The sequence below is a fragment of the Lissotriton helveticus genome, chromosome 8 (genome assembly GCF_964261635.1).
Source record: "Lissotriton helveticus chromosome 8, aLisHel1.1, whole genome shotgun sequence".
Taxonomy (NCBI): domain Eukaryota; kingdom Metazoa; phylum Chordata; class Amphibia; order Caudata; family Salamandridae; genus Lissotriton; species Lissotriton helveticus.
The window spans coordinates 364,345,633-364,372,334 of record NC_136069.1 but is presented as its reverse complement, the minus strand read 5'-3'; the positions used below and the strand labels follow the sequence as shown (position 1 = coordinate 364,372,334).

At 44.3% G+C, this 26,702-nt stretch overlaps 1 protein-coding gene across 2 annotated transcripts in view; it reads right to left on the bottom strand.

The window, feature by feature from the left end:
- FRY (FRY microtubule binding protein) overlaps positions 1-26,702 on the bottom strand; it is a 778,582-nt gene that overhangs the window by 439,291 nt on the left and 312,589 nt on the right. For both annotated transcript variants that reach the window (XM_078657150.1, XM_078657151.1), the window contains exon 3: positions 14,948-15,001. In XM_078657150.1, coding sequence (XP_078513276.1) covers positions 14,948-15,001 — 54 coding nt within the window. The remainder of the gene's footprint in view (positions 1-14,947; positions 15,002-26,702) is intronic.

Here is a 26,702-nt window from a genome sequence, read left to right as displayed (position 1 = left end):
CTTAAGTGACAGCACTGTATTTTTTAAACCACCTTTATTGTGGTATTTTAATTTTCCAGGTCTCTAATCTATACCATTTAAGCAAATATATCTTTAAGTTCACCATTCTATCACTCTCCCCATAGGCATAGTAAAACAGTATATTCTGTTTTATATTATTTAATACGTAAATGCGAACACTCTATGACACCTTCATGTTTCTATTACATTTTCACCAATAACAATCACTATCCTTATTTTTGGCTTATTGAAAACATTCTATTTAATATGATTATTTCGTGATCTCACTGCCAGATACACTACTTGCAATTTTGGGTATGGAACCCCGATTCTTTTCTTCCACCACTGTGTCCTATTTTTGCTCTAGTTTGCAATGTTTACACGTTTTATGCCCTTTTTTCCTTGATTGTAATAGTCCACAAGGATGAATTCTCAATAACAAGAACAAATGGCAGCCTTCTTTTGAGATGGTTTTGTGCACAAGTACTACTTCTATTTTTGAGACTTGCATGGTACAAAGGAACCAGCTTTGTAGTCCTGGTGGTGTGAGGGGCTTCTACAATGGGCAACTCTAGATCTGGCACCTAGACTCCAGTGCCGCACACTCAGATAACTGCCACTACACATATGTAACAAGACACTATAACGGCATGTTTAGAGTGTCGTAAACATTTTTGCACATCTAAATAAAATATTGGTAAGCAAACAAGTAATCCGCATGTGTCATCACCGTGATCCTCCTTAAAAGAGTCAGGATCAGTTTAAAAATATTCCTGCAGAGGCAACTTACAACTGCAGACAGCTGCTGGTAGTACGTTTGGGTTAGAGACAGGGGGAACAGAGTCTGTTGAGGGGACGGGGGGGGGTGTTGGGGGTGTGTGGTGGAGGATATGTCCATAAAAAATAATCAAGAAACAACTAGCAAGTTTGTGGCTATTCATAAACTTTACTCAAGAAATTTCTCAAGTGGTTACTAAACGGAAAACTACTTCTGAACCAAAGTTATTAATTGTGTGACCAGGGAGGGAAGAGAACACACCTGGATTTCTTGGGAATGGACAAAAATTGGGTTCTCTATCTGGAAACTATTTTTGCTGTGGATAAAGAAAGAGAAGTATTGTTGTTGTGTAAAGACAGAAATCAGAGAAACGTACATCTGCTGGTGATCACTGTGCCCAGAAAAATCCACTGATAGGTAGTTAAGCACTTTAAAATCCCGCCAATCACAAAATCAGGTTTCATTGTTATCATCAAGTGTAACAACACATTTTTAAAGTAACTTACTTTCCTATAGAACTTATGATCTATGCTTTTTGCCCAAGTCCCTGCTGGATTGATTATTAATTCTCCGCACACTGTGTGCAGATCCAGCAGAACCTCTTCTCCGAGTGTGCAATTAATACACTATGCTGAGTTTGTATATTAACTTGCGAATTATGCACATTTTCCCTTATTCCAATGTATGCAACATCATAATGTGCTTTGTAAGCCCTCACAATCTGTGCAGCGGTTTTCCAGCCAATCAGTATGGGCAAAAGCACTTGTAGAGGGAAATTAGTGCAACATAGTTTTGCTTGCACCCAATAAAGATTTGTACAGCAGTTAGAATGAGACACATAGATTCATCTAAATACCTGAAAGCAAAATTCTTAATGCTCTTAAAACGGACCGAAACATGAGCCAGTGGGTTGGTTAAAGAGAAACGGCACCCACTGAATGAGTTGCTCTTGTCAGTTCTGCACTGGAAGGCATGTCCCGGGAGGACGAGAAAGAACCAACCACTGTCTCTTGTGGCTATCTTTGGCTTCCCCGGGAAACTATCAGATTCCTATAAGACAAGCCGGATCAATTCAGTGTGAAACCAGACTCCTTCAGTTTCCACAGGTCCAAAACTAGACAAATGCAGCCTCTTGGCAGCTTCTTAGATTCCCATGCGCCTCGTCTTTTGTTTCCTCGCCCCTCGAGCGAGATGCAGGAAAGCTTGAAGTAGAGACACAGAAAGGTGGGGAACACTGTGCCCATAGGCAGCCATTTTAACTTTACTCTTTCAGTAAATAGGGTACGAGTTTCAGCATCAGACCAAAGCAGTCTTACAAATTCTATTCCTACAACCATGCCCATTTTTGCCACTTAAGGAGAGGACTTAACTCGCACACATTGCATGTTGCTATCTATTTCTCCATGGATAAACAGCAAGAACCAGTGCTCTCCATGTAAAGCCAATCCTTCTGTAATCCGTGATTACGGAGACTTTATAAGATAAAGATAAGATTAAGATACTTGAATACGACCATAATGTGATCTCCCTGACCTACGTTAAAAGTTTGTGCACATTACATTGGTGCATTACATTATTTGTCCATGAAAGTGCTTCGTCCTCAGACCAACAGGTTGTTGAGACCTTCTATTCTAAGCCCCATTATGCTTCTCCATTGGGGAGCGTTCTACATGCAGACATAGAGCCGTGCTACGGACCCTACCAGAAAAAATTGCACTGGAGAAATATTTGGATAGATTTAAACTCAGCTAAAGACCACTCTTTCCATAATCCTTCACTTTTGTCTTGGGATTGTCAGTAAGGATTTAAAAAACATCTGGTTATACTAAGAGGTTACAGTAATGACAAAGGGAAGTGTTTGGATGGGAATGTCCCCTGGATAGTATAGAGGCGTGTTACTCTGGATAGTATAGCGGTGTGCTACTCTGCCTTGACTGCGTGTATCTGTTGCCATGATTTTTGATACGTGGCCCTGGCATCTTGCTAATCTAGTTTGTGCACGGAGGCCTACACCTGTCCTTGACAATGAGTAGGTCATGGACCTCTCCTGGGACATGGAGGGGCACACCAAGTGTGCCCGCAATTCATGACAGTGGAATAATGTTCTTTTCAACAGATTTAGTACATAGAGTGGTGGTGGCAGCATACCGTGGTTTGAAAATTGATAGTGTGACCAAAACTGGAGTGGAAGCCTCCTGGTCCACTCATGCAAAGTTCCACTTCAATACACTTACCCATGTTTTTAACAGGATAACATCCTCAGTGCGTGTTAAGCATGTTGCTGTGTGTAGTTTGTGTGGTATCTGCGTGCTGTGTGTCGATGAGCAGAGTAATTCTACAGGATGGAAATGATGACTGCTCCCAGAAAATGAAAGAGTACTGCTCACATTCTGGAAGGGAGAAGATCTAGACACTGAACTGAGAGGAGAGGCGACAGGGCTCATTTAGTTATTCTATGAGCATATCATATTTGTATGCCCACACGCAACTGTTGTTAGAGCGCGTAAAAGATATCTTGAACCTCTCTATCAGAAATGCGATATTACTACAGTAAAAGGCTTAGTACAATTATGTAAATATCCGACTAATGAATGGGTTTGCTATAATTTTTACAAATTCTTAAAATCTTTTTTAGTATTATATTAATGAACATGCTTAATTTTGTAAACTGTTGTTTTTAAATTTGTGGTCCTCAGTGGGGTACCAAAACAAATAAAAACTTTTTGACTTTGACTTTGACTTAGTTATTCTATGAGGCCTTTTGGTTAGCAAGCAGCTGTTGATTCGTCTTCATAAACATTGACATTTGGTTGATGGTAGGGATGAGAGGCGGGATTACAGATTCTGATGTGAAAGGCGAGGCCTGTCATTTTGTTTTTGCTTGATTACTCATTGAGTTGAGCTGATGACAGCCAGGTCCAGAAACCTCAGACCTCCTTGGGCACCTGTTGTTGGTGCTCCATGTCGGAGATTACTCTGCTGCGAGAGACATCATCCTACTTAAATCTTGTAACTAGAGAACAGCCTGTAAAGGAAACTTGAAAGGAGAAGCACCATAAATCAATTCCACAGTTTAAAACTGCGGATCCACATTCTCTGTCCGTTAGTTGTGTATAAAAGTGGGTCCCCACCACACTACTTTTTCATTCAGATCCAAACCCTCCATGGCAAGGAAGAGAGTGTTCTGCAGAGTGCTCTGAAGAGCTGAGGTCCATTCATGGCTGGTGTCTGCCTGACGGCCCATCTCCCATAGGCGAGAGGACATCACCTGAAGTCTGGGTCTCTTGCTAGAGAAGCTGTGTATCGGTCATGAAGTACTTAGAAGCCTGCCTGCTGGTAGAGGCAAGGAGCCTGCCTACCCTGCAGGTGGAGGTGCATTGCATCCCCAGCAGCTGTGGGCTGCCCGGAAGAAAAGGCTTCTGAGGAGCAATCCAGGAAGACCTAGGCGCCCAAAGGCCCCAAGAACATCTCAATGTCTCCAAGCAGGAACCACAACACTACCATTGTCTGGACCATGTGGGGCTGCAACTAAGTTATGTCTGGAATGTGCAGGGCAGCATCTACCCCGAGATTGCCCTGTGGGAGCTTGTAATAGCCGACCGGCCATATAGGACTGCTACTGCTGAATTTGTGATCAGCTGACAAGGGGATATGACTCTCAAGCATCTCACGGTCCTATTGGGGGCTAGGCATGAGAACCCTGTTGTGGTTCCATCACCAAAAAACAGAGGCCCCAGACACTCACCATCAGGTTAGTTAGGACCGCACTGATTTCAGACAGCTGCCCATCTGCTTCCACACACCAGAAAAGCCTGAGTGGGTGCCGCTAAACAAAAGCCAGCGTTTTGATGTGATTGAGGACTACCTGCTAGTGTGCTGCCGCCTACCCAAATGTGACGGCCCTAGGCACTGTGCAGGGCAAGTCTTTCTTGGACAAACTGAGAATCACCCATGTATTTGGGGGCGATTTAATATGTGTCTGATTAATTCTACTCCTGATCCTTCTAGGAATTAGAAAGGGGAGCTACTGGGTACTGGGGGAGAGAAAGAACCTGGGAGGATCCAGGAGTGGGGTGAGCACAGCACCTGTCTAAACTGCATCCAGTATCATTAACTTGTGTTCTGCTGCTAGTAGTGTGTAGTATTAGGTCAGATTGTGTAATAAAGTACTTTTTTGTTCTTCTAAAGACAAGCACTTTAATGGATTTTTGAAGGGTTGTTGATCTCTGAGCTCAAGAACCCCCACTCTAACCCCTACAGAAGTCTTCGACTGCTCACCCTCCCTACCCGAGAGCCAAGTGTGGAAAGGAATTTACTTGGCACAGTCTGCAGAGCCATAGTAGGAGTGAGCTTGGGACATGGGAACTCAACCTCCACCACAGAGGCCAGTATCCCTTACTCACCACAGAGTTCCCCAAAAGGGGATTGACTTGAGGTAAGGACATTGTGAAGGCAGGCCAGGTAATTGTAGTTTGCTCAATCCCATCATTATGTATCCTAAACAGAATTGTATCATCTTGCATTATTTTCAAACCAGTGCCCACATGCACACAGGGTCATCCAACTCACAAAGTTGACGATGAACACAAGATGCACTTTCTGCTGGTGGGAGTGCGAGAACTGGTAGAAAAGACAGCAGAGCACATACCAGCTTAAAAGACTGTCAGAGGAATAAAAAAAAGCTTGAAACCTGTAAAGCTTTGCCAACTCTTGCAAACCCATAAGACACACTAATTGAGAAGTATTGTACTGCCAAGAGCAATACTGAGAGTAGACAGAATATGAAGCATGCTTCTGTCTAAACTGACAGAAGTATTATCGTTGATCATCCACATTCGGGCCAGTGTGGCAGTGATAACTAGAGATCTTAGTTGGAATTCATTGCATTGCTTGGCTGCAGGTCATCTCAGTTTTGGCAGGCACTGGCAGGAGCAATTGCAGAAGACAGGAAAAAAAAACACTAAAATGTCCCACTGTCCCAACTATCTTCCATCACCATCCATATTAATAGTGCACGATAACGTGGGGGCATTGAGGCGTGACGAAACCTAGAATAGTGTGCTTCCTGCATAAGAGAACAGCATGGTCTTGCAAGGATGGTCCTGGAAGAAATCACTAAAAAGCACGTGGCTGTTTTCATCATGTCACCTAGGTAAGAGAAAGCTCTGAGCTAATATCTGAGGTTCGTTAGTAGACTGCATTACTTTCAGTTTGAAGTAATGCAAGGTGTAGTATACTATTGGTTCCCAGTTCATTTTCACAGAAAGCGATGTACCCAGGGAGAGATCAAGAATGCTTAGAAAATGCAACACTGCGTCTTCAAGACACCTACTACATTCATCCAACTCAAAGCTATTTTTGAATACACCAAGGTGCAAAAGGGGACAGAAATTCAGAATTTCAAAGGTGATGGTCATACATTGCACTGGTCATAGAGACATGCACCAAAATAAATTATTCACCATCAAAAAGAAGCTTACACGTCTTTTTCGCATGACGACTCCTTTATGCAAAAATTGTGTTCTGGTGGTTACATTTGCAGATACAGGTTTTCCATTTACTTAATGTATGGTTCTCTGGAGGGCTTGTGTCAACCATGTGTCTGACATTGCTTCAGCCCTGCTTGTCTGCTTTGATCTCAGCACCCTGCGTAGGCACAGTACCTTTACTCTGTTTACTAAAAATAATCTATTTCATTGATCATGTGACTGCTTAAAAGACTGAAATCTGTATGTATTCCAGCAAAGCTTACAAGATTTAGGTTGTATCCTCTGCCCATGAGCCGCGTGGCATGTTTACTGATCCACTGCATATGTGTCAAGAACATTAATAAAGTGGAGTTATAAAGTATACAACAAGCATCTTAAAATTATGTAGGGTCATAGATGAACTTTAGCTCCATTATTCAGTGTTGTCAGCGCTACAGTCCCGTTTTCTTTCTAAACCTCCCTTAAAGACTATTAAAATACCACAATACGAGTTATCACCTGCTATTTGTGATCTCAACGTGCACCATTCCACACCACCATGCGGACCTCTGCCAGGCAGTTTTACCTTGGCATGCTGTCTATTCTATGCATCTGCAGGCCAGAGAGGGCCGACAGATACACAGAGCGCCAGGAGATTGCGTCAATTCTTAAAAACTCAGAAAACGAACAGACTCATTGTAATTATAGACTTTGGGGACAAAACAAGTGGATCATTTTAATAGATTTTAACAGATGCATTGATATAATGACATGAAGAGATATCCATGACCAGTGCAAACAACCGTACACAACGAGAGATGTGCGAACTGCAGTTCATTAACCGAGAACTGATAACAAGAGAATTATTTTTTATTTCATTATGTCTTTAACAATCTACATTTCTAAACGTTGGTATGTGAAACACCCATGACTGCCTCAGAATAAGGTCTTTTTACATTAAACATTTATTTTTTCCATACAATTTGGTAAACCTATTAAATCCAACGCAATGTTAAAATGTACAACTTGTACAACAAAGTTACACACCTGCCTAAGTAAATTGCTGGCAGCACTAAAAATTGTGATCCTGTAATTGCGCTGCTCAAACGCTGACGAATGCAAGAAAAATTGTTTTTAATTCTTGAAATCTGAGCACTGTTTTTAAATATTTGCACTATGTCACGTACCTAGCCCGACTCCTCGGTCTGCCGCGGGAAGTCCCGATTGTGCAGAGGGAGTGCAGGGAGACACCAGGCTCAAAAGAGCAAGTCGCCATCTTGGGAGTGGTGGGGGACGCGCTCTAGCTGTTGACACTTCCGGGGAGAGCCTACAAGAGGTAGTGCTCGGCCGGACTCGCAGCGAGAAGTAACGCGCTCACTGCTAGCGTCAAGACTATTTGCTCACAGCATGATTAGATGCCAATTTCTGACTAAGTAAATTGCTGCCAGCACTAAAAATTACGATCCTGTAATTGCGCTGCTCAAACGCTGACGAATGCAAGAAAAATTGTTTTTAATTCTTGAAATCTGAGCACTGTTTTTAAATATTTGCACTACGTCACGTACCTAGCCCGACTCCTCGGTCTGCCGCGGGAAGTCCCGATTGTGCAGAGGGAGTGCAGGGAGACACCAGGATCGAAAGAGCAAGTCGCCATCTTGGGAGAGGTGGGGGACGCGCTCTAGCTGTTCACACTTCGGGGGAGAGACTATAAAATCCAATGCACTTCCGAACGCGCAGCGGGCGCGTCGGCAGCGCGCCGAAGGCAAGCCCGTCTGCACCCATCCGCGCCCATGACGCGCCTAGCGCCAGACCCCCTGTCCATTTTCACAGAATCGATACAAAAGGGGATGATGGACGGAGCGTTTGAGCAAATCAAACACTCACCCTCAGTCAACTGATCTGGGTTTAATCCATCACCATTCTTTAGCCCACTCAGCCACCCCATTTCAGACATGGCTATATGCAAATCAGTCTGACCCCTTGCCTCATGGGAAAAGTCCAGCCCGAACTGCCAAGCCATGTCTTCCATGGACCGGAAACAAGCATCCTGGGACCGGTTTCGGATTCATAATCCTCATCAGCCAGGGTATCTTGAATCCAGTGGCCAAGTGAGCAAGGGACTCACGTCTGAGCATACCCTGCCACACTTAGGGCGAACAAAGCGATACAAAAGGGGATGATGGACGGAGCGTTTGAGCAAATAAAACACTCACCCCCAGTCAACTGATCTGGGTTTAATCCATCACCATTCTTTAGCCCACTCAGCCACCCCATTTCAGACATGGCTATATGCAAATCAGTCACCACCCCCTTTTGTACCATTTTCACAGAATCAGCTTAACCCGGGATGAGCTCCTGGCCCTCAATTCACAGAAATACCCAAGGCCCTCCATACTCCTGGATCACAATATAACCAACTCGGAAACCTGTACATCCTGTGATCTGAAAACTTCCTTCCTTCCACTACACCTGGCCAACTGCTACCAATCTGACTCCCACCCTGGCGTTAGGAGAACTACCATCTACCCTGAGCTCGGAAACCACTCAGGCCGGGGAAAACAAACACATAAGCCTAAGCACAACAAAGGGAACTCACTCAAGTGTGTCCTGTTAAACACCAGATCTATGCCTAAACATAAACACGAATTAGAATCCCTGATATCGGATAACAACCTAGACCTAGTATTTCTGACTGAAACCTGGGCATCTACTACGTCGGGACCTGACTGGAACACAGCAGTCCCTTCAGGATATTCAGTGGCACAAGTAGACAGGACGGGAACAGTGGGCGAGGGCATTGCGCTAATCTACCGCTCTCACTTCAAAGTGAAATCCGCATCTGAAGCCTCACTTGAGGCAGAGGCTATGTCCTTTAACATTAAAAACAACAATCAAGCTCTTCTCACAGGCCTACTGATATATAGACCACCAGGAATGAAAGGTCCTTTTAGCAAAGCAATACAAATCTTCCTAGAATCATGCCTAGATACTCCCACCTATACAGTTTTAGTTGATTTTAATTTCCATCTGGAGGATTACACGGACTCTGACGCTGTGGCTCTGGTTGACAACTTCCACAGTTTTGGGCTGAAACAACTAATTACTAAACCCATCCATCAAGCCGGCCACACCTTGGACGGCATTTTTACGAACAATGAGAGTATAAGAGTGAAGGCGGTCTTACCGATCCCATGGTCTGATCATTCGGCCATCCACTTTGCAATAAAACACACACTACACACAACCCTGGAGTCGCAGAATTCGCCCAACACTGGCCGTAACTAGGCCGTGGAAAAGTATCCAGAAGGAAGACCTTGCTAAACTTCTTTTAACTAACCCTCCCTCATTTGCCAACAGCAATGATGGAGCAAATAAACTCAACCACTGGATAGATGAGATAGCCAGAGTACTAGCCCCTGAAGAGAGAAAGAAACCTAGGAGACAATCAGCCACCGCACCTTGGTATACAAGTGAAGCAACAAAGAATCAATTGCAGGCACAAAGAACAGATCTGGAGATCTGATTATAGCACACCTCATAAAAAGGAATACACGAAAAGCCCTAAATGAGTATAAAGTAAGGATTATACAAGCCAAATCGATCTACTTCACGTCCAAAATCAATGAGGCCGCAAACTCCTCTAAGGAGCTATTCAAAACGGTGGCATGCCTACTCAAATGTCCTAAAGACATAGTATTTGTCCCTGACCAACATTTTGTAAATAAGACGGCCTTATTCTTTCAACAAAAGGTCCATGATGTATATAATGAGATTCATGAGATATCTGTCCCAGGGAGCAACACCTCCGGGGAACCATTAGAAGTCCCCCAGAACTGCTTATCCCACTTTTCACACTTCGAGGAAGCTCAGATTTCCAAGATGATAGCTCAAGCCAAGTCGGGATCTCAACTTGACCCCTGTCCACCCTACATATTTCAGCTGGCCCCAGAAACAATTAGTAAAACCTTAACTCCCCTTCTTAATATGATAGTGGATTCCGGTGTTTTACCACAACAATGGAAAAAGGCCAGTATCAGACCCATTCTGAAAAAAGACTCCTTAGATCCAGGGGAGACAAAGAACTATCGTCCGATATCATGTCTCCCTCTACCTACCAAAATACTGGAAAAAGCCCTTAACCAGGAATTAATGGAGTTTGTCAAATGCAACAACCTACTTGACAATACCCAACACGGTTTCAGGTCTTGTCACCCTACCGAGACAGCACTAATAATTGCCACAGAGGAAGCCCAAAGAACCATGGACAAGGGAGGTAGAGCAGTGTTGATACTGCTGAATTTAACAGCAGCATTCGACACTGTCAACCATGGGGTCCTCATTGACAGACTAGAATCAGTGGGAGTCAGAGACACTGCCTTGACCCTACTAAAGTCATTTCTAGAAAATAGAATCCAACAAATCTACTGGGAAGGAATGAAATCAGAAGAATTCTCCCTCCCTTGTGGAGTCCCACAGGGCTCGGCACTCTCCCCTACTCTCTTTAATCTTTACGTGACCCCGTTAGCATCACTAATAAAAGCACCCGGTCTGAAACTGGTTTTGTAGCCGGACGACACACAGCTGCTGGTGTCACTCACACAAACAATTGCAGTCACTGCGGAACAGTTTAGAAGCTGTCTCTTAAGCATAAAATGCTGGATGAACAAGAACTTTTTAAAATTAAACACCGAAAAAACTGAGGTGATCGAGTTTGGACATAACATCTCCATCTGGAGCCAACTTTGGTGGCCTCCTGAGGCAGGAACCGGTCCTGAGCCGGCACAAAAAGTTAAAAACCTAGGTTTTTGGCTAGACAAAGACCTTGCTCTCTCTGCACAAGTGAATCAAGTGACATCTGCTTGCTTCTTCACCATCAAAACCCTCAGAAAAAATATTGCCTATGATCCCTTCTACATTGAGGAAGACAGTGGTCGGGGCCTTAGTTTTCTCCCGCATCGACTACTGCAACGCTCTATACCTGGGAATGGGTGAAAGGCAACTCACCAAATTACAATCACTCTAGAATGCTGCGGCACGAGCTCTGTTAGACCTCCCAAAGTGCCATCCTACTTCCAAAGCCATACGCCAACTCCATTGGCTACCAGTTCGGCAAAGAGTACAGTTCAAAGCCCTCTGCCTAGTTCATAAAACAATTGTAGGTGGAGGAGCCGAGGACCTGAAAGCTCTCTTTCCCCGTTACACCCCTAGCCGAACTCTTAGATCTATGGGCCAGGGCCTAATTATCACCGCAAGAATAAGGAAAGCACGCTGGGGAGGCAAGTCCTTCTCCCATCAGGCAGCGAAGCTATGGAACGCCCTGCCCGTCAAGCTCCGGCTACAACCTAATAAGAGCAGCTTCAGAAAGGCACTGAAGACCTGGCTGTTTACCATGCTTTAGTTAACCAGCAGAAGCCTTACCCCTCTCGCAGCGCCAAGACGCCACGGCATAAGTGCGCTTAATAAATAATTCAGTCAGCTAGTCAGTGATAGCAGTCAAATGTAAATGTAAATCCAGTACTTGTATAGCGCACAAATCACCCCTGAAGGGGTATCTCGGCGCTGGGGGGCGTTGGGAAGATTAAACGAGCTATTGCCCAGAGTCGCATGGTGCTGGGCAGACCCCTGCCGCACGAGCCAGGGATCGAACTTTGATCCCCAGCGTCCGTCGCCCTGGCCGCGGCGCCACACCTTTTCCTAAATAAAATTCATTACAGAAGGAGAAGCAACAGAGACGTCAAATGTATGTTTTATTGGTAGACACTAGCAAATAAAATCACACCACAGGTATAGTAAAAACCTGAGATGCAATGGGACATCGGGCAATTCGTGGAAAGCTTTACAGCCTCAAAGGCATAACACAACCACAAGTTTCCAGCTACTGTAAATGGGGGTTTGACGTTGACACCAGATTAAACAATCCTTTTTAACAACTAAGTCTACAAGTCAACAAAGAAAGTCCTGTAATGCCTTTGCTTGTATCTCAGCTTGTAGACTCAATAGATGTGCTTACACAAGAGCATGCCATGACATTTGGATTGCGGCTCACCTCCTTAGTATTTGCGATGATGTCTGTGTTGGCAAGTGCGAGACGTTCATATCTGATATGTTTACATTTGTTGCAGTGATGAACAGTCTGAAGCTAAGCAATGAAGTGTGTACCAACATACCTCTTCTGAGGCTTTCAACATAACAGTAATGCTTTGGCCCAACGAGTCATGCTTTTAGGTCACACATCAGCCAGTAACTTTTGATTTGACTAAAATATGTATGATATACAAATAAGGGTTTCAACCAGCCCTCTTTATATAATAATCTCTTATTGAGTGATTCACATTTTTCTTCGGCGACTAAAACATAAGTAAGGGACCATGGGTCCGCCCACTTCAGCTATTGGCTAAATTCACGCTAAATGGCGCATTCTACCCTTTCACAAAGAGCATTAACCAGCACTGCATAGATTAGGAACTGAAAGCATAGGAAGAAAATTAAATTAGATTAAGATAAAGGACATAAAACATTTTTATGAAAGTCGGTCATGCTCAAAGACTGTTTCCAGGCCGCACTGCACTACGAATGAAACTGAAAAAGGGAACCATTTTGAGAATCAATGAGACAAAGACAAAGGGATGGAATAGTCAGGAGTATCCCGAAACTCTACATTCTTTAAAATACCAATGACATTCAGGATTTTATGGATTTTGTGATTGGTACACGGCTGGAGGTGCTGTGCTATGATAAGGAAATGTGAAAATGTGTACTATCTTTGAAGTTATATTTTCAAAAATAATAAGTACTCAAGTCAAAAATATGAACATCGACAAAAATGTGTATAATGATCTGCCTCACTATATAACATAATTTGTGTAACAGACTTTAATCGCTGATGGAGAAAATATTTAAAAACCTAAAAGCTTAATACTTGTGATGGGCGATGAAGCCATGATGGTGCATGAAAACTGGCAAAATAAAAATGTACATAGTCGGTCGCACCAATAATTTCAGTGGGAAGTGATTTTAGTGAAATCCCTAAACTAAGGTGTTTATGATGCTTCAGTATCTACTGTTGTGGCTGGTGTCGTAATCACTAGAAAGCCACGGGAACGGCCAGGCCCGTCTTTGATTCACCTTACTTCCATTATTTAGCAGCTGGAATCAGGGCTTAAAGTGGGTTGAAAAATGTGGAGGTGTCTAAAAGGGGCGTGGCATATGCAATTATGGGTGTGGCTTACACATGTAAATTACATTTCTCTGAGACCCATAGTGTGAGCCCCGACTGGTATTTTAGTAACTTAATTTTTTTTACATTTATTGTTCAGAACTCGATCAGTCTTTTTGCCAGTAAAGTTAATGACACAAATAGGGCTTGATAGGGATCAGTTTCAATGTCGTTTGTAATTACTACTGGGTCAGAGACCCTGAGGGACCCAGCACACTTAAAGCTGTGGCTGGAATGGCTCAGCTGAGTCAAGGCAGGCCAAGGTGATGCAAATACACACCGTGTACTAATTCCTAATGATATCACTGCAGTGGGCTCAGACCAGTGATCAAGTCTCTCACAACCCACATGTTGTCAATGTCACAATGGTTAAAACATTGTTTTAACCATAGTCATAGTTTGCAAGGGGTGACATCCCTTGTCAGCCGCAGCACTAGTAGTTTAAATCAGAATAAAATAGGACAATTGAACAAACAGGAGTGCCCCCCAAAACCCCAATATTTTCATTTCCATGTCACAATGCCACAATCTCAGGCTAAGGACCATCCTAGCCCACGAGGAGTGGCTACATCCTTTATGACATTGATTCTGCTGCTTGCCGAATGTAGGCGAATGGTGGTATTTCACCCACCAACACCCACTCACAGCCAGTTGTCTGTTTTAATAAGTCTTCACCTATATATAGTTGCAGATACTATATGCATCAGGAAAGTCACCTTTGGTTTTGGAAAATTGTTCTTCCGTCAATATAATTCAGGAAAATGAATCGGTTTAGCTAATTATAGCAATATAGGAAATCAGACCGGGATGAGCATAAAACAGAATGCATGGCACTGAAAGAAGAGCAGATTCATTTCCAGTTGGCTGCTACAATTGCCCCCATCACAGTCAGTAGTAAAGTCTCTTAATTATGAATCCTTATGATATGGCAGTAAAAAACATTTGCTCTATTTCACATTATTTTGAGCAATACATCATCATTGGCTATTACTTATATGTACTTCCAATGCTTGTGACATTGGAAGTGTTGGACCCAACATATGGGATACTGGGAGAAATGTTAGGGATGCGAGAAAAGGGCAGCTTTGAAAGGTAAACATGATACAAGGAGTGTTCTACATTGGAAATCAAATATTACCACTGCACCATCCTTTATCCTCATTTATTCTCAGTAAGGTCCATCGGTCAAGTCTGGCAGATACCTTTAGCTTCCTTGACTTAGTAATTGTCTACATAGTATCCACAATAATAGTAACTGGAGTTACCAATGCAATATACAACCAAATTGTGGTTCACAATGCGGGTCAACAATGAGATAAACAGAGACCTAGACAGTGTAGGGGTTTGTAAGTCTCCTCCCAACACCCACCCAGTCCCATCTAAAGGAGGCAGTTAAAGTCACAAGATGTGAAAGAAAGCAAAACAAACCAATGTACCTTTGGAAGAAGCCAATAACAAAGGAATACCAGGAAAAGCAACACTTACTTGATCAAACTGGGGATCTTCACCTCGTTGTAGAGATTTTGTCAACGGCTTCTCCTGCAGAAATAGAAAATAATTACTAGCGTGACAAAGACTGAGGGAAATACTTAATAATAACTTGAATTGAGATTTTAAGTGTATGTGTGCATTTTCACATGTTTTAAAAGGCCAAATGAGAGGGCCAAACGTGAAGGGGGCTTGACAGTGCATTCAAAGGAATTACCAATGACCACAATTCATTTTCCCTTTAGGAAAATAAATAGAATGCTGCGCCATTGACCTACACGCTCCAAATAGAGAACAGAGAAGGGGCTTAGGGTTGGTATGCCTAATAATGGTCCACTAAGGTTTGAGTCATGTCATATTTCAAAGAAAAACACGATGTAAACATCGGCTATTTGTATTAACCCCACCCATGCGCTGCCCGTTTTGCGGCAGTGCGGCACTTCCGCAAAACAGGCGGGGCCGCGTCGGCCATTGGCCGACAGCAGCACCAGCGAGGTAGCGTTGCCGTCGGTCAATGGCCGACGGCAGCATGGAAGGGGTTAATTTTAAGCAAATCTATATACAAATAGGTCATTGCGCAGGTTCTCTTAGACCAAAGCGTGGTGTAAGTAGAGACTGAAAGGTTTGCTTGTAAAGATACGTATGGACTACATAAAACTTAAACAAGGTGGAGAGCTAAAACACAATCACACGTAGAGCTGTTTCTGTACAACCTGTAAACTGCATATCCAGCCATGACAATACGCAAGGTATAAGATCTGAGCACAGTAATGCTAACTGAATTAATAGGATTATAAGACTGATTAGTAGGTAGCGGGTGCATCAAACTAAAAAAAATGAAATTGAATGTTAAACTAGACTAAACAATATGCATTAAAGGTCACATTATCCTCCGCATACCTTGCATGAAAAGCATTATGTGGTACATACATTTGGCTAGTATGCACTAAACAGTACATTTATATTATACATATCCATTCAACTCATAGTCTTGCACCTAGTCTACTCTTAATTCGGAATGGTTTTTCAAAGTGCAGACCTGGCAGGATACACATATTTTGCCACTGAGAAACTGACTGTGCCAATCTGAGTCAAGTAACAAAAATGAATTGAATGGGATGTTATAGTCTCTGAAGTGCTGAACTAGCCGCCCCCCCACCTCTTTATAAAGAATTAAGAACAATATGACATGGGAAGTTGTTGCTCCAATGCTTGTACATCAATGGTAGAAGCCCAGCGTCTTTCCGAATCTACCATTACAAGGATACATTGGACTACCCTTAGAAATAAGGCCCTACAATATTTAACTGTTAAAACCGTTTTGGGTGAACATTTGTTTAACAATTTTAAAATGGTGAGAAGGGTACCTTGGGTGGGGAAAACAAAGAAAACTCTTAGTGGTGACTGTGTAATCGTAAGTTTTGGCTGCCCACTATTGGTTGATCATACCCTGAAGCAGGCAGGTTCTTTTAGGATGAATCCTGATTATGTTAATGTTCTTCCTTTGAGCTTTTTCTATCCCCCGAAGAACTTTGGAGGGTATGGGGGAAGCAGGAAATTTACACAGCTAGCTCCTTTTGCTGGACCTATTGAGTTGACCAATAGGTATGAGGCATTAAGTGACTTAAATACGAATGACTGTCTCTGTGGTGCAGAGACCCTAGACATGGGATTATCCAGTCAGGGTGTGGATTGTAAAGTGCCCCCAACCACAGAACTGGACTCCCAGGATCGATTCTGCACCAAAATAATAGGCTTGACAGCTCTCTCTTCTGACTCATTTCTAGTTTCCCTACCAAATGAGGTAATCTCTGAAAGAGTTGACCATGAGGTGCAATTTGTAGGGGATGGGTCTTTGGATGAAATAGTTGTTCATACTGCAAGGTCCACGGAGCTTTATGAGATTACTAGCTCAGTGACATTAAATGGTGGGGCTGTTGAAGTAGGTGACTCTAACAACTATAGAGCCGACTTGTGTAAGAATACGTTTTCGTTTCTATCCTGGAACGTTGCTGGGTTGCGCTCAAAAAGGGGGGACCCAAATTGGGAGGCTACGTTATCTCCTTTTCACATAATTGCACTGCAGGAAACCTGGGACTCCGAAGAAGGCTATCTTCTGGACGGTTATCAAACATTGAATACATTTTCAATACCGTCACCAATGGGGAGATCCAGGGGTGGGTTGCTGCTACTACTCAGCCTCAAATTACTGTATAGAGCGGAGTTAGTGGAGTCAAGCTCCCCAAATATCCTGGCGGCTAGACTGGATGGGGAAAATTTGCCCAAAATTCTGGTGGTAAATTTCTATAATTCTTTCACCAGGATTGATGAAATGGAACATCTGAGAGCACTGTCAGTTTTTTGGGAGGATTATAATATGGGTAGCAAGGTAAACTATAATCTTATAATTCTTGGTGATTTTAATATTCATCTTTGTCCCCTTAAGTGTTTACAGAATGCTGATTATGAAGTTGACCCGTGGGGTGGTACTCATTTTGAGCATACCAGAAGCGGGATGCATCGCGAGAGTCTTTTATCTGAGTTTTATTTGGTTGCCCTATCACAAGGGGACGTTTCGTGCCCTGTTCTGACCTTTGTGGGTCAAGGACATCAGTCCATTGTGACTATATCTTTATCTCATCCCCTCTGATGGAGAGTATAGGTTCGTTCAGTGTAACACAAAATGGATTTAGTGATCACAATCCCCTTAGTCTGGATATTAATATCAGGGCTCTTAAAGGGGATAATGCGCTGCCTCCTATTAAAAACTCAAATATAGTTACTATATGTCAGGGGAGGAGAATAAGGTGGGAAGCAGTTATTCCTGCGGACTTTTTAGAGGATCTCTATAGGTGTAATCCGGAGGAATTGAATACATGTACAGGTGTATACTCAGACCCATCTGAAATTCTGGGTGCTTTTAACTGTATAACAACTTATGTAACAGATAAGCTAACTAGGAAAAACAGACCCAGAAAGCAAAAATTGGAAAGCTGGATTGATCAGGCCTGTAGCAGTACGCATGACGCCCTGTTAGAGGCTCTGAAAGAGTGTAAGAGGGACCCACATAGGATTGTTATAGCGAGAAGGGCCTATAAAAATACCATTAAACAGAGGAAAAATGAGTTAAAAAACATGGCATGGGAAGGACTAACCAAATCGAGTGTTCTGAAAAGTAGCGCTCAATTTTGGAAAGTGATAAACAGTCCATTGTTCAATGAGACACATAATATAAACAAGGACTGTCTTATCGCCCCAGAAAAATGGGTGGAACATTTCAGTGGGCTTTATTTATTTATTTAAGGATTTATAGAGCGCCTGGTGACCCGAGGGCATCCCCGCGCTATAAAACTGTGAATTGGCTAAGAGGGGGGAAGGGAGGAGCGGAACTCTTTACTTGGGGAAAAGCAGCGTTTTAAGTTGTTTATGCTGAGATAAGTATATCTCCCGCTATAGCTAGTGGGGTGAATACACAGACTGGAAAAATGATCTTTTCTGAGGAGGAAATATTAGAGGCAATTGAGACCACTGCAAATGGGAAAGCCCCAGGCCCGGATGGGGTCCCTGCGGACTTGTATAAGGCGGACCCGATTTTTTGGGCAAAGATTTTAACTTCTGTTTTTAATGCAGCTGTCAATGTTGGCCTACCAGAGTCCTGGGGTAGAGCAGTTATTGTCCCAATTTTCAAAAAGGGCGCGAGGGAAGATCCGGCATGTTATCAGCCGATCTCACTTCTAGACTCGGCTGCGAAAATTATGGGAAAAGCTGTTTTAAATCGACTGACAGACTGCTTGGAAGAAAATAATGTTGTTTCGGAACTGCAGTATGGGTTTAGAAAAGGAAGAGGTACTGCTAGCCAATGTCTAAATTTACATCTTCTCATTGGGAAATATACAGTCGCAAAGCAGGGGGACATACACCTAGCTTTTATGGATTTGTCGACTGCTTTTGACCTTGTAAATCGACAAAAATTATGGTCTTCCTTAGCTGACATGGGCTTGGACCCTGTCTTAATATCCTTCCTAGCAGAAATCCATGATAATACCAGTGCAGCAGTCCGTTACAACCAGGATGGAAGTCTTACTGATGCATGGCCTGTAAAGCGGGGGGTACGGCAGGGCTGCATTTTGGCCCCCTTGTTGTTCACGCTTTACATAAACAATTTGGGTGATGCTTTAACCCTAGTAAATAAAGATATCCCAAGAGTTGGTGCAAAAAAAATTCCAGCTTTACCTTATGCGGATGACGCTGTTTTGCTAGCAAGAACGGCAAGAGGGTTGCAATCTCTTTTAGATTGTTTTATCAATTTTATGGATTCTCTAGATCTAATAACACATTTTAAAAAATCACATGCTATGACAATTGGTGGAGGGAGGGCAAAGAAAACATCCTTTTTCTGTAAAGGTCAGGTTCTCACAAAAGTACCTACCTTCCCGTATTTAGGTGTTGTTTTTGATGAGAGAAGGTCGTGGGTTGCGCAACGCGCTTTGAAAAAGAATATATTAGCGAGAGCAACAAGTGCTTTGTTGGGCTTTGCAAAACGATTGGGTTGTAGGCCCTTACCGGCTCTTGTAAAAATTTATGATGCCAAGTGTGTACCCATGGTCCTTTACGGGAGTGAAGTTTGGGGTTATTTGAACATATCTGAGCTCCAAACCACAGAAAATGTCTTTTTAAGAAAATTGTTGTCGCTCCCCCAAACTGTAGCTGCTTTTAATGTTCATGAAGATTTAGGGGTGGGTTATATCTCAGATCAGATTGCTTTAGCCCCGCTGTTGGGGTGGCTTAGAGTATGGGCGCAGCCAGCACCGAATCTAAATCAGTTAATTATTCAAGACTGTGTCTTTAGACAGGGCCTTGGACATCCCTTGGATTAGCTATATTAAAACTCAAACTGAGTTAATGGGTTGTCCTGAACTGTATACGAACCCTGTGGCTTTGAATAAAAGTGCTATTAAAGCTGTAAAGGCACTGTTTCTGAACAGGATACAGTCACAGAGAGAAGAAGAGGAACTGGTGAAACCATCGGTGAGGAGTTTTATAATGTTGAGTATATCTAAAGACATCCAGCCGTACTTAACTTATATAAACAAGCCGTTCCATCGCTTTGTGCTGATAAGATTCAAGTACAATATGCTCCCATGGTTACTATCCTACCCAAAAGGCTTTGCACAAGTGGGGTCACTGGGGCAGTGTCCTTGTGACAATTGTTCTGATCAGAATACCCTTCACATGATCTTTTTCTGTTAGTTTTATGTGCCTCATCGTAGGAAATTTATTATCCCATTGTTCCGGGGCCAAAATTTTGACCAAGTCAGACCGGCCTTGACTTTTTTACAAATGCTTGGGTCTCCAATGGTCTGCTTTGGGGTGGCAAGTTATATCATTGGGGCGATTAGGACCAGAAATAAAACATTGTTACCCTAAGTTTTTGCTATGGCCCCCCTGTGATTGGGTGCTTTTTTGACCAAGATCCCGTGGGTGACAAAGTGTTTTTAATTGTATTTATTTTAACCAAGTTTGGAATTTTGTAGTGTACTCAGTGCTACCTGTAGTTTGTATTCTAGTCATTTAAAATGTGAAAATTATGAAATGAAATGCTGTACTGTGCTTTGATGGTTTTAAATTTTTTAAACGAATAAAGAAATTTCTGATTCTGATTCTGGATATATTCTTCTGAGACGATAGCGAAACATGTGTCAGAGGCTGCTCGTCTTTATTCAAGGCAAACTTTATGGTATACTAATCAAAATGCCTTTGTCAGCTTCTAGTTCGGCATCGAGGTTTTTTTGCTAATTCTTAACTTATACGACTATGCTAGAATGCAGAAAACGGGGACTATGAAGAGCGCACTGCTTCGAACAGACAACCTGTTGCTGTTGCAACCACCTTCTTTATATGAAGCAGGGACACCCATGTCCTGCACAGATGGCACGGTAAAAAATAGTGAAAATGCAGAACGTCAACAAGGCTCACTGGAGGACTTAAGGGTGCAGTGTACGAAAGCTGCTTCACACACTTAAAAACATCAACAAAGAAAAATGTTAATTACTTAAGTAAATATTTGACTTACTTAATCAACCAACTATTGATGTTGATGAAAAACAGAAAAGTAAATAGTCATACGTAAGGAAAAAAACAAAAATATTCTCCAACCACTGAATCAGATAACTGGATCAGCCTGTCGAGTGAGATGACTGAATCCCATTACCACAAAGATGTGAACGTGTAGTAGGCTACATGATGGTCTTTTTCGTGTTTATTGACTTCCCAAGGATTTGAGCGCTCTCTCTCCCCCTATGTGCAAATATTAATTCGATATATAACTTGCACACAAATTACAATGCTCATGACCACGCCCTTAATGTATTAGATGTAATTAAATATGTTGGAAATTATCTTACATATGATATTACATATCACAATACCCTTACTACTTTGACAGAGATGACAATGAATGTAGTGTCATTAATTGCTTTGTTTATGTTATTGAATTACATTTTAATTTTAGATGCTGTTATTTATTGGTACAGATATTGTAAGATAAACAACATTGCATTTGGTGTGTAGGTTTACACTGAAGTATTTTTTTAAACATACGTTGAGGTGTTATACCCAAAGCTAACCAGAACGTAATCCTTTGTTTGCTTCTGTGAATTTTAGTTTTTTGTTTTTATTGACACATCCCATCCAAGAGGTCCTGCACCCAATCCTCCGTGAACTGCTAACCGCCGATGCGCATGGCCTTCTAGCCAGTACCTGCACCCAACCCTCTGTGGGTGGTCAATCCCTGAAGTGCACTATTTTGGTAGGGGCTGGTTGCAGGGTGGATGGTCAACCCCTGCTGAGATGAGCCTTTGGCCTTGAGCAGCAGGGGATTGTTCACAGAGCAGAACTATGGTCAGGCCCTGCTTACACCCCGCCACATGCAGTCAACCCTCATGTGTGGGCTTTGGCAGAGCGCAGCAGCAGTGCTGTGAAATACCTTCTTTTTTCATTTGTTTTACATGATTCACAAATTCCACTTCGTGTTCATAAATCACAGCCCCTCCATGGGTCCCACAAGCTAAACCCAGCAAAGGAGTTGCAACTACCACAATAAAAAAACAAAATTTTCTGATAATTATTTTATTACCTGGGGTCACTTTGGTCTCCCTTACATAGACCTGGGGTTCAGGGTAGGTGTTGGGTAATAGTGGTCGCAATAACAACTTTTCTGTGACAGCAGCCCATCAGAGCATGCTATATTTGTTAATCAGAAACATGACAAGAGAAAAACTTCCAATGGTATGCCTTCTTTCAAATGAGTTTGAGAGTCGTCTGTGAATTTGTGAATCCATGGAACATCTATAAATGAACAGTCCAGATATCTCTAAAATGTAACCTCCAAGATACTTCTAAATGCTAATTTCCTGAAAATAACTGAATGGAAGTCACTTTCTTGAGTAAAGTTCTATGTACAGGAAGAGCCGGTCTGGGAACGCAAACCAGCCCTGGCAATTAAGCGAGACCGGCCCTGGGGGGGCAGGGGGCTAAACACTGCTGCTTTTTTTGTTACAGGGGCGATATTGCAGCACTACTGCAAAACCGGCCGCAGTAACAACAAGCATTAGAAATGCAATCGGGCTCGGATTTATTTGAGTTTGAGCTAATGGCATTGTAAATGCCAATGTATTGTTGCTATGTGTTATGGAGTGTGTTCATGTGGTGTGTACTGCCAGTGATCTCCTTGTGAGTGTGCGAATATTGCACCGTTACTGCCTGTGATGTCCTTCTTGTGAGTGTGAGAAGCTTGCACCTCTGCTGCCTGTGGTCTCCTTGTGAGTGTAAGAAGCTTGCACAGCTGCTGCCTGTGATGTCCTACTCACTACTCTACTCTACTCACTACTCTACTCTACTCACTACTCTACTCACTACTCTACTCTACTCACTACTCTACTCTACTCACTACTCTACTCTACTCACTACTCTACTCACTACTCACTACTCTACTCTCTACTCACTACACTCACTACTCACTACTCTACTCACTACTCTGCACTCACTACTCACTACTCTGCACTCACTACTCTACTCACTACTATACTCTCCACTCACTACTCACTACTCTACTCTACTCACTACTCTACTCACTACTCTACTCTACTCACTACTCTACTCACTACTCAACTCACTACTTTCTACTCACTACTCTACTCACTACTCAACTCACTACTCACTTCTCTACTCACTACTCTGCACTCACTACTCACTACTCTACTCACTACTCACTACTCTGCACTCACTACTCACTACTCTACTCACTACTCTACTCACTACTCAACTCACTACTCAACTCACTACTCACTTCTCTACTCACTACTCACTACTCTGCACTCACTACTTTAGTCACCTCACTACTCTACTCACCTCACTACTCTACTCACTACTCTACTCACTACTCACTACTCTACTCACTACTCACTACTCTGCACTCACTACTCACTACTCTGCACTCACTACTCACTACTCTGCACTCACTACTCACTACTCTACTCACTACTCTACTCACTACTCACTACTCTGCACTCACTACTCACTAATCTACTCTACTCACTACTCTACTCACTACTCTGCACTCACTACTCACTACTCTGCACTCACTACTCACTACTCTGCACTCACTACTCACTACTCTGCACTCACTACTCTGCACTCACTACTCACTACTCTACTCACTACTCTGCACTCACTACTCTGTGTGCCTGGTGAAAGCGTGCACTGACGGCTGGTGGTGTGTGTATGCCTGGTGAAAGTGTGCACTGATGGTTAATGGTGTGTGTGTGCGCCTGGTGAAAGCTTGCAGTGACGGCTGGTGGTGTGTGTGAGCTTGGTGAAAAGCTGATTACCCTGCATACTCACATAGTGATTACCCTGCATACTCAAACACTGCTCACCCTGCACAGTCACACACTGCTTAACCTACACACGCACACACTGCTCACCCTACACACTCACACACTGCTCACCCTACACACTCACACACTGTTAACCCTGCATACTGCTCACCCTGCACGCTCACACACTGCTCACCCTGCAAAGTCACACACTGCTCACCCTGCACACTCACACACTGCTGGCGCTGGACACCAACGTACTGCTCACCCTGCATACTCACACACTGCTGACCCTGCACACTGACACACTGCTGGCCCTGGACACCAACGTACTGCTCACCCTGCATGCTCACACACTGCTGACCCTGCACACACACACACTCCTGGCCCTGGACACCCACATACTGATCACCCTGCATACTTACATACTGATCACCCTGCATACTCACACTCTGCTCACCCTGCATACTCACACTCTGCTCACCCTGCATACTCACACTCTGCTCACCCTGCATACTCGCACTCTGCTCACCCTGCATACTCGCACTCTGCTCACCCTGCATACTCGCACTCTGCTCACCCTGCATACTCGCACTCTGCTCACCCTGCATACTCGCACTCTGCTCACCCTGCATACTCGCACTCTGCTCACCCTGCATACTCGCACTCTGCTCACCCTGCATACTCGCACTCTGCTCACCCTGCATACTCGCACTCTGCTCACCCTGCATACTCGCACTCTGCTCACCCTGCATACTCGCACTCTGCTCACCCTGCATACTAACACACTGCTGACCCTGCACACTGACACACTGCTGGCCCTGGACACCCGTATACTGATCACCCTGTATACTCGTATACTGATCACCCTGCATACTCTTACACTGCTCACCCTGCATACTCACACACTGCTGACCCTGCACACTGACACACTGCCGGCCCTGGACACCAACGTACTGCTCACCCTGCATGCTCACACACTGCTGACCCTGCACACTCACACACTCCTGGCCCTGGACACCCACATACTGATCACCCTGCATACTTACATACTGATCACCCTGCATACTCACACTCTGCTCACCCTGCATACTCACACTCTGCTCACCCTGCATACTCACACTCTGCTCACCCTGCATACTCACACTCTGCTCACCCTGCATACTCACACTCTGCTCACCCTGCATACTCACACTCTGCTCACCCTGCATACTCGCACTCTGCTCACCCTGCATACTTACATACTGATCACCCTGCATACTCACACTCTGCTCACCCTGCATACTCACACTCTGCTCACCCTGCATACTCACACTCTGCTCACCCTGCATACTCGCACTCTGCTCACCCTGCATACTCGCACTCTGCTCACCCTGCATACTCGCACTCTGCTCACCCTGCATACTCGCACTCTGCTCACCCTGCATACTCGCACTCTGCTCACCCTGCATACTCGCACTCTGCTCACCCTGCATACTCGCACTCTGCTCACCCTGCATACTCGCACTCTGCTCACCCTGCATACTCGCACTCTGCTCACCCTGCATACTCGCACTCTGCTCACCCTGCATACTCGCACTCTGCTCACCCTGCATACTCGCACTCTGCTCACCCTGCATACTCGCACTCTGCTCACCCTGCATACTCGCACTCTGCTCACCCTGCATACTCGCACTCTGCTCACCCTGCATACTCGCACTCTGCTCACCCTGCATACTCGCACTCTGCTCACCCTGCATACTCGCACTCTGCTCACCCTGCATACTCGCACTCTGCTCACCCTGCATACTCACACACTGCTGACCCTGCACACTGACACACTGCTGGCCCTGGACACCCGTATACTGATCACCCTGTATACTCGTATACTGATCACCCTGCATACTCAAACACTGCTCACCCTGCATACTCACACACTGCTGACCCTGCACACTGACACACTGCCGGCCCTGGACACCAACGTACTGCTCACCCTGCATGCTCACACACTGCTGACCCTGCACACTCACACACTCCTGGCCCTGGACACCCACATACTGATCACCCTGCATACTTACATACTGATCACCCTGCATACTCACACTCTGCTCACCCTGCAAACTCACACTCTGCTCACCCTGCATACTCGCACTCTGCTCACCCTGCATACTCGCACTCTGCTCACCCTGCATACTCGCACTCTGCTCACCCTGCATACTCGCACTCTGCTCACCCTGCATACTCGCACTCTGCTCACCCTGCATACTCGCACTCTGCTCACCCTGCATACTCGCACTCTGCTCACCCTGCATACTCGCACTCTGCTCACCCTGCATACTCGCACTCTGCTCACCCTGCATACTCGCACTCTGCTCACCCTGCATACTCGCACTCTGCTCACCCTGCATACTCGCACTCTGCTCACCCTGCATACTCGCACTCTGCTCACCCTGCATACTCGCACTCTGCTCACCCTGCATACTCGCACTCTGCTCACCCTGCATACTCGCACTCTGCTCACCCTGCATACTCACACACTGCTGACCCTGCACACTGACACACTGCTGGCCCTGGACACCCGTATACTGATCACCCTGTATACTCGTATACTGATCACCCTGCATACTCAAACACTGCTCACCCTGCATACTCACACACTGCTGACCCTGCACACTGACACACTGCCGGCCCTGGACACCAACGTACTGCTCACCCTGCATGCTCACACACTGCTGACCCTGCACACTCACACACTCCTGGCCCTGGACACCCACATACTGATCACCCTGCATACTTACATACTGATCACCCTGCATACTCACACTCTGCTCACCCTGCAAACTCACACTCTGCTCACCCTGCATACTCGCACTCTGCTCACCCTGCATACTCGCACT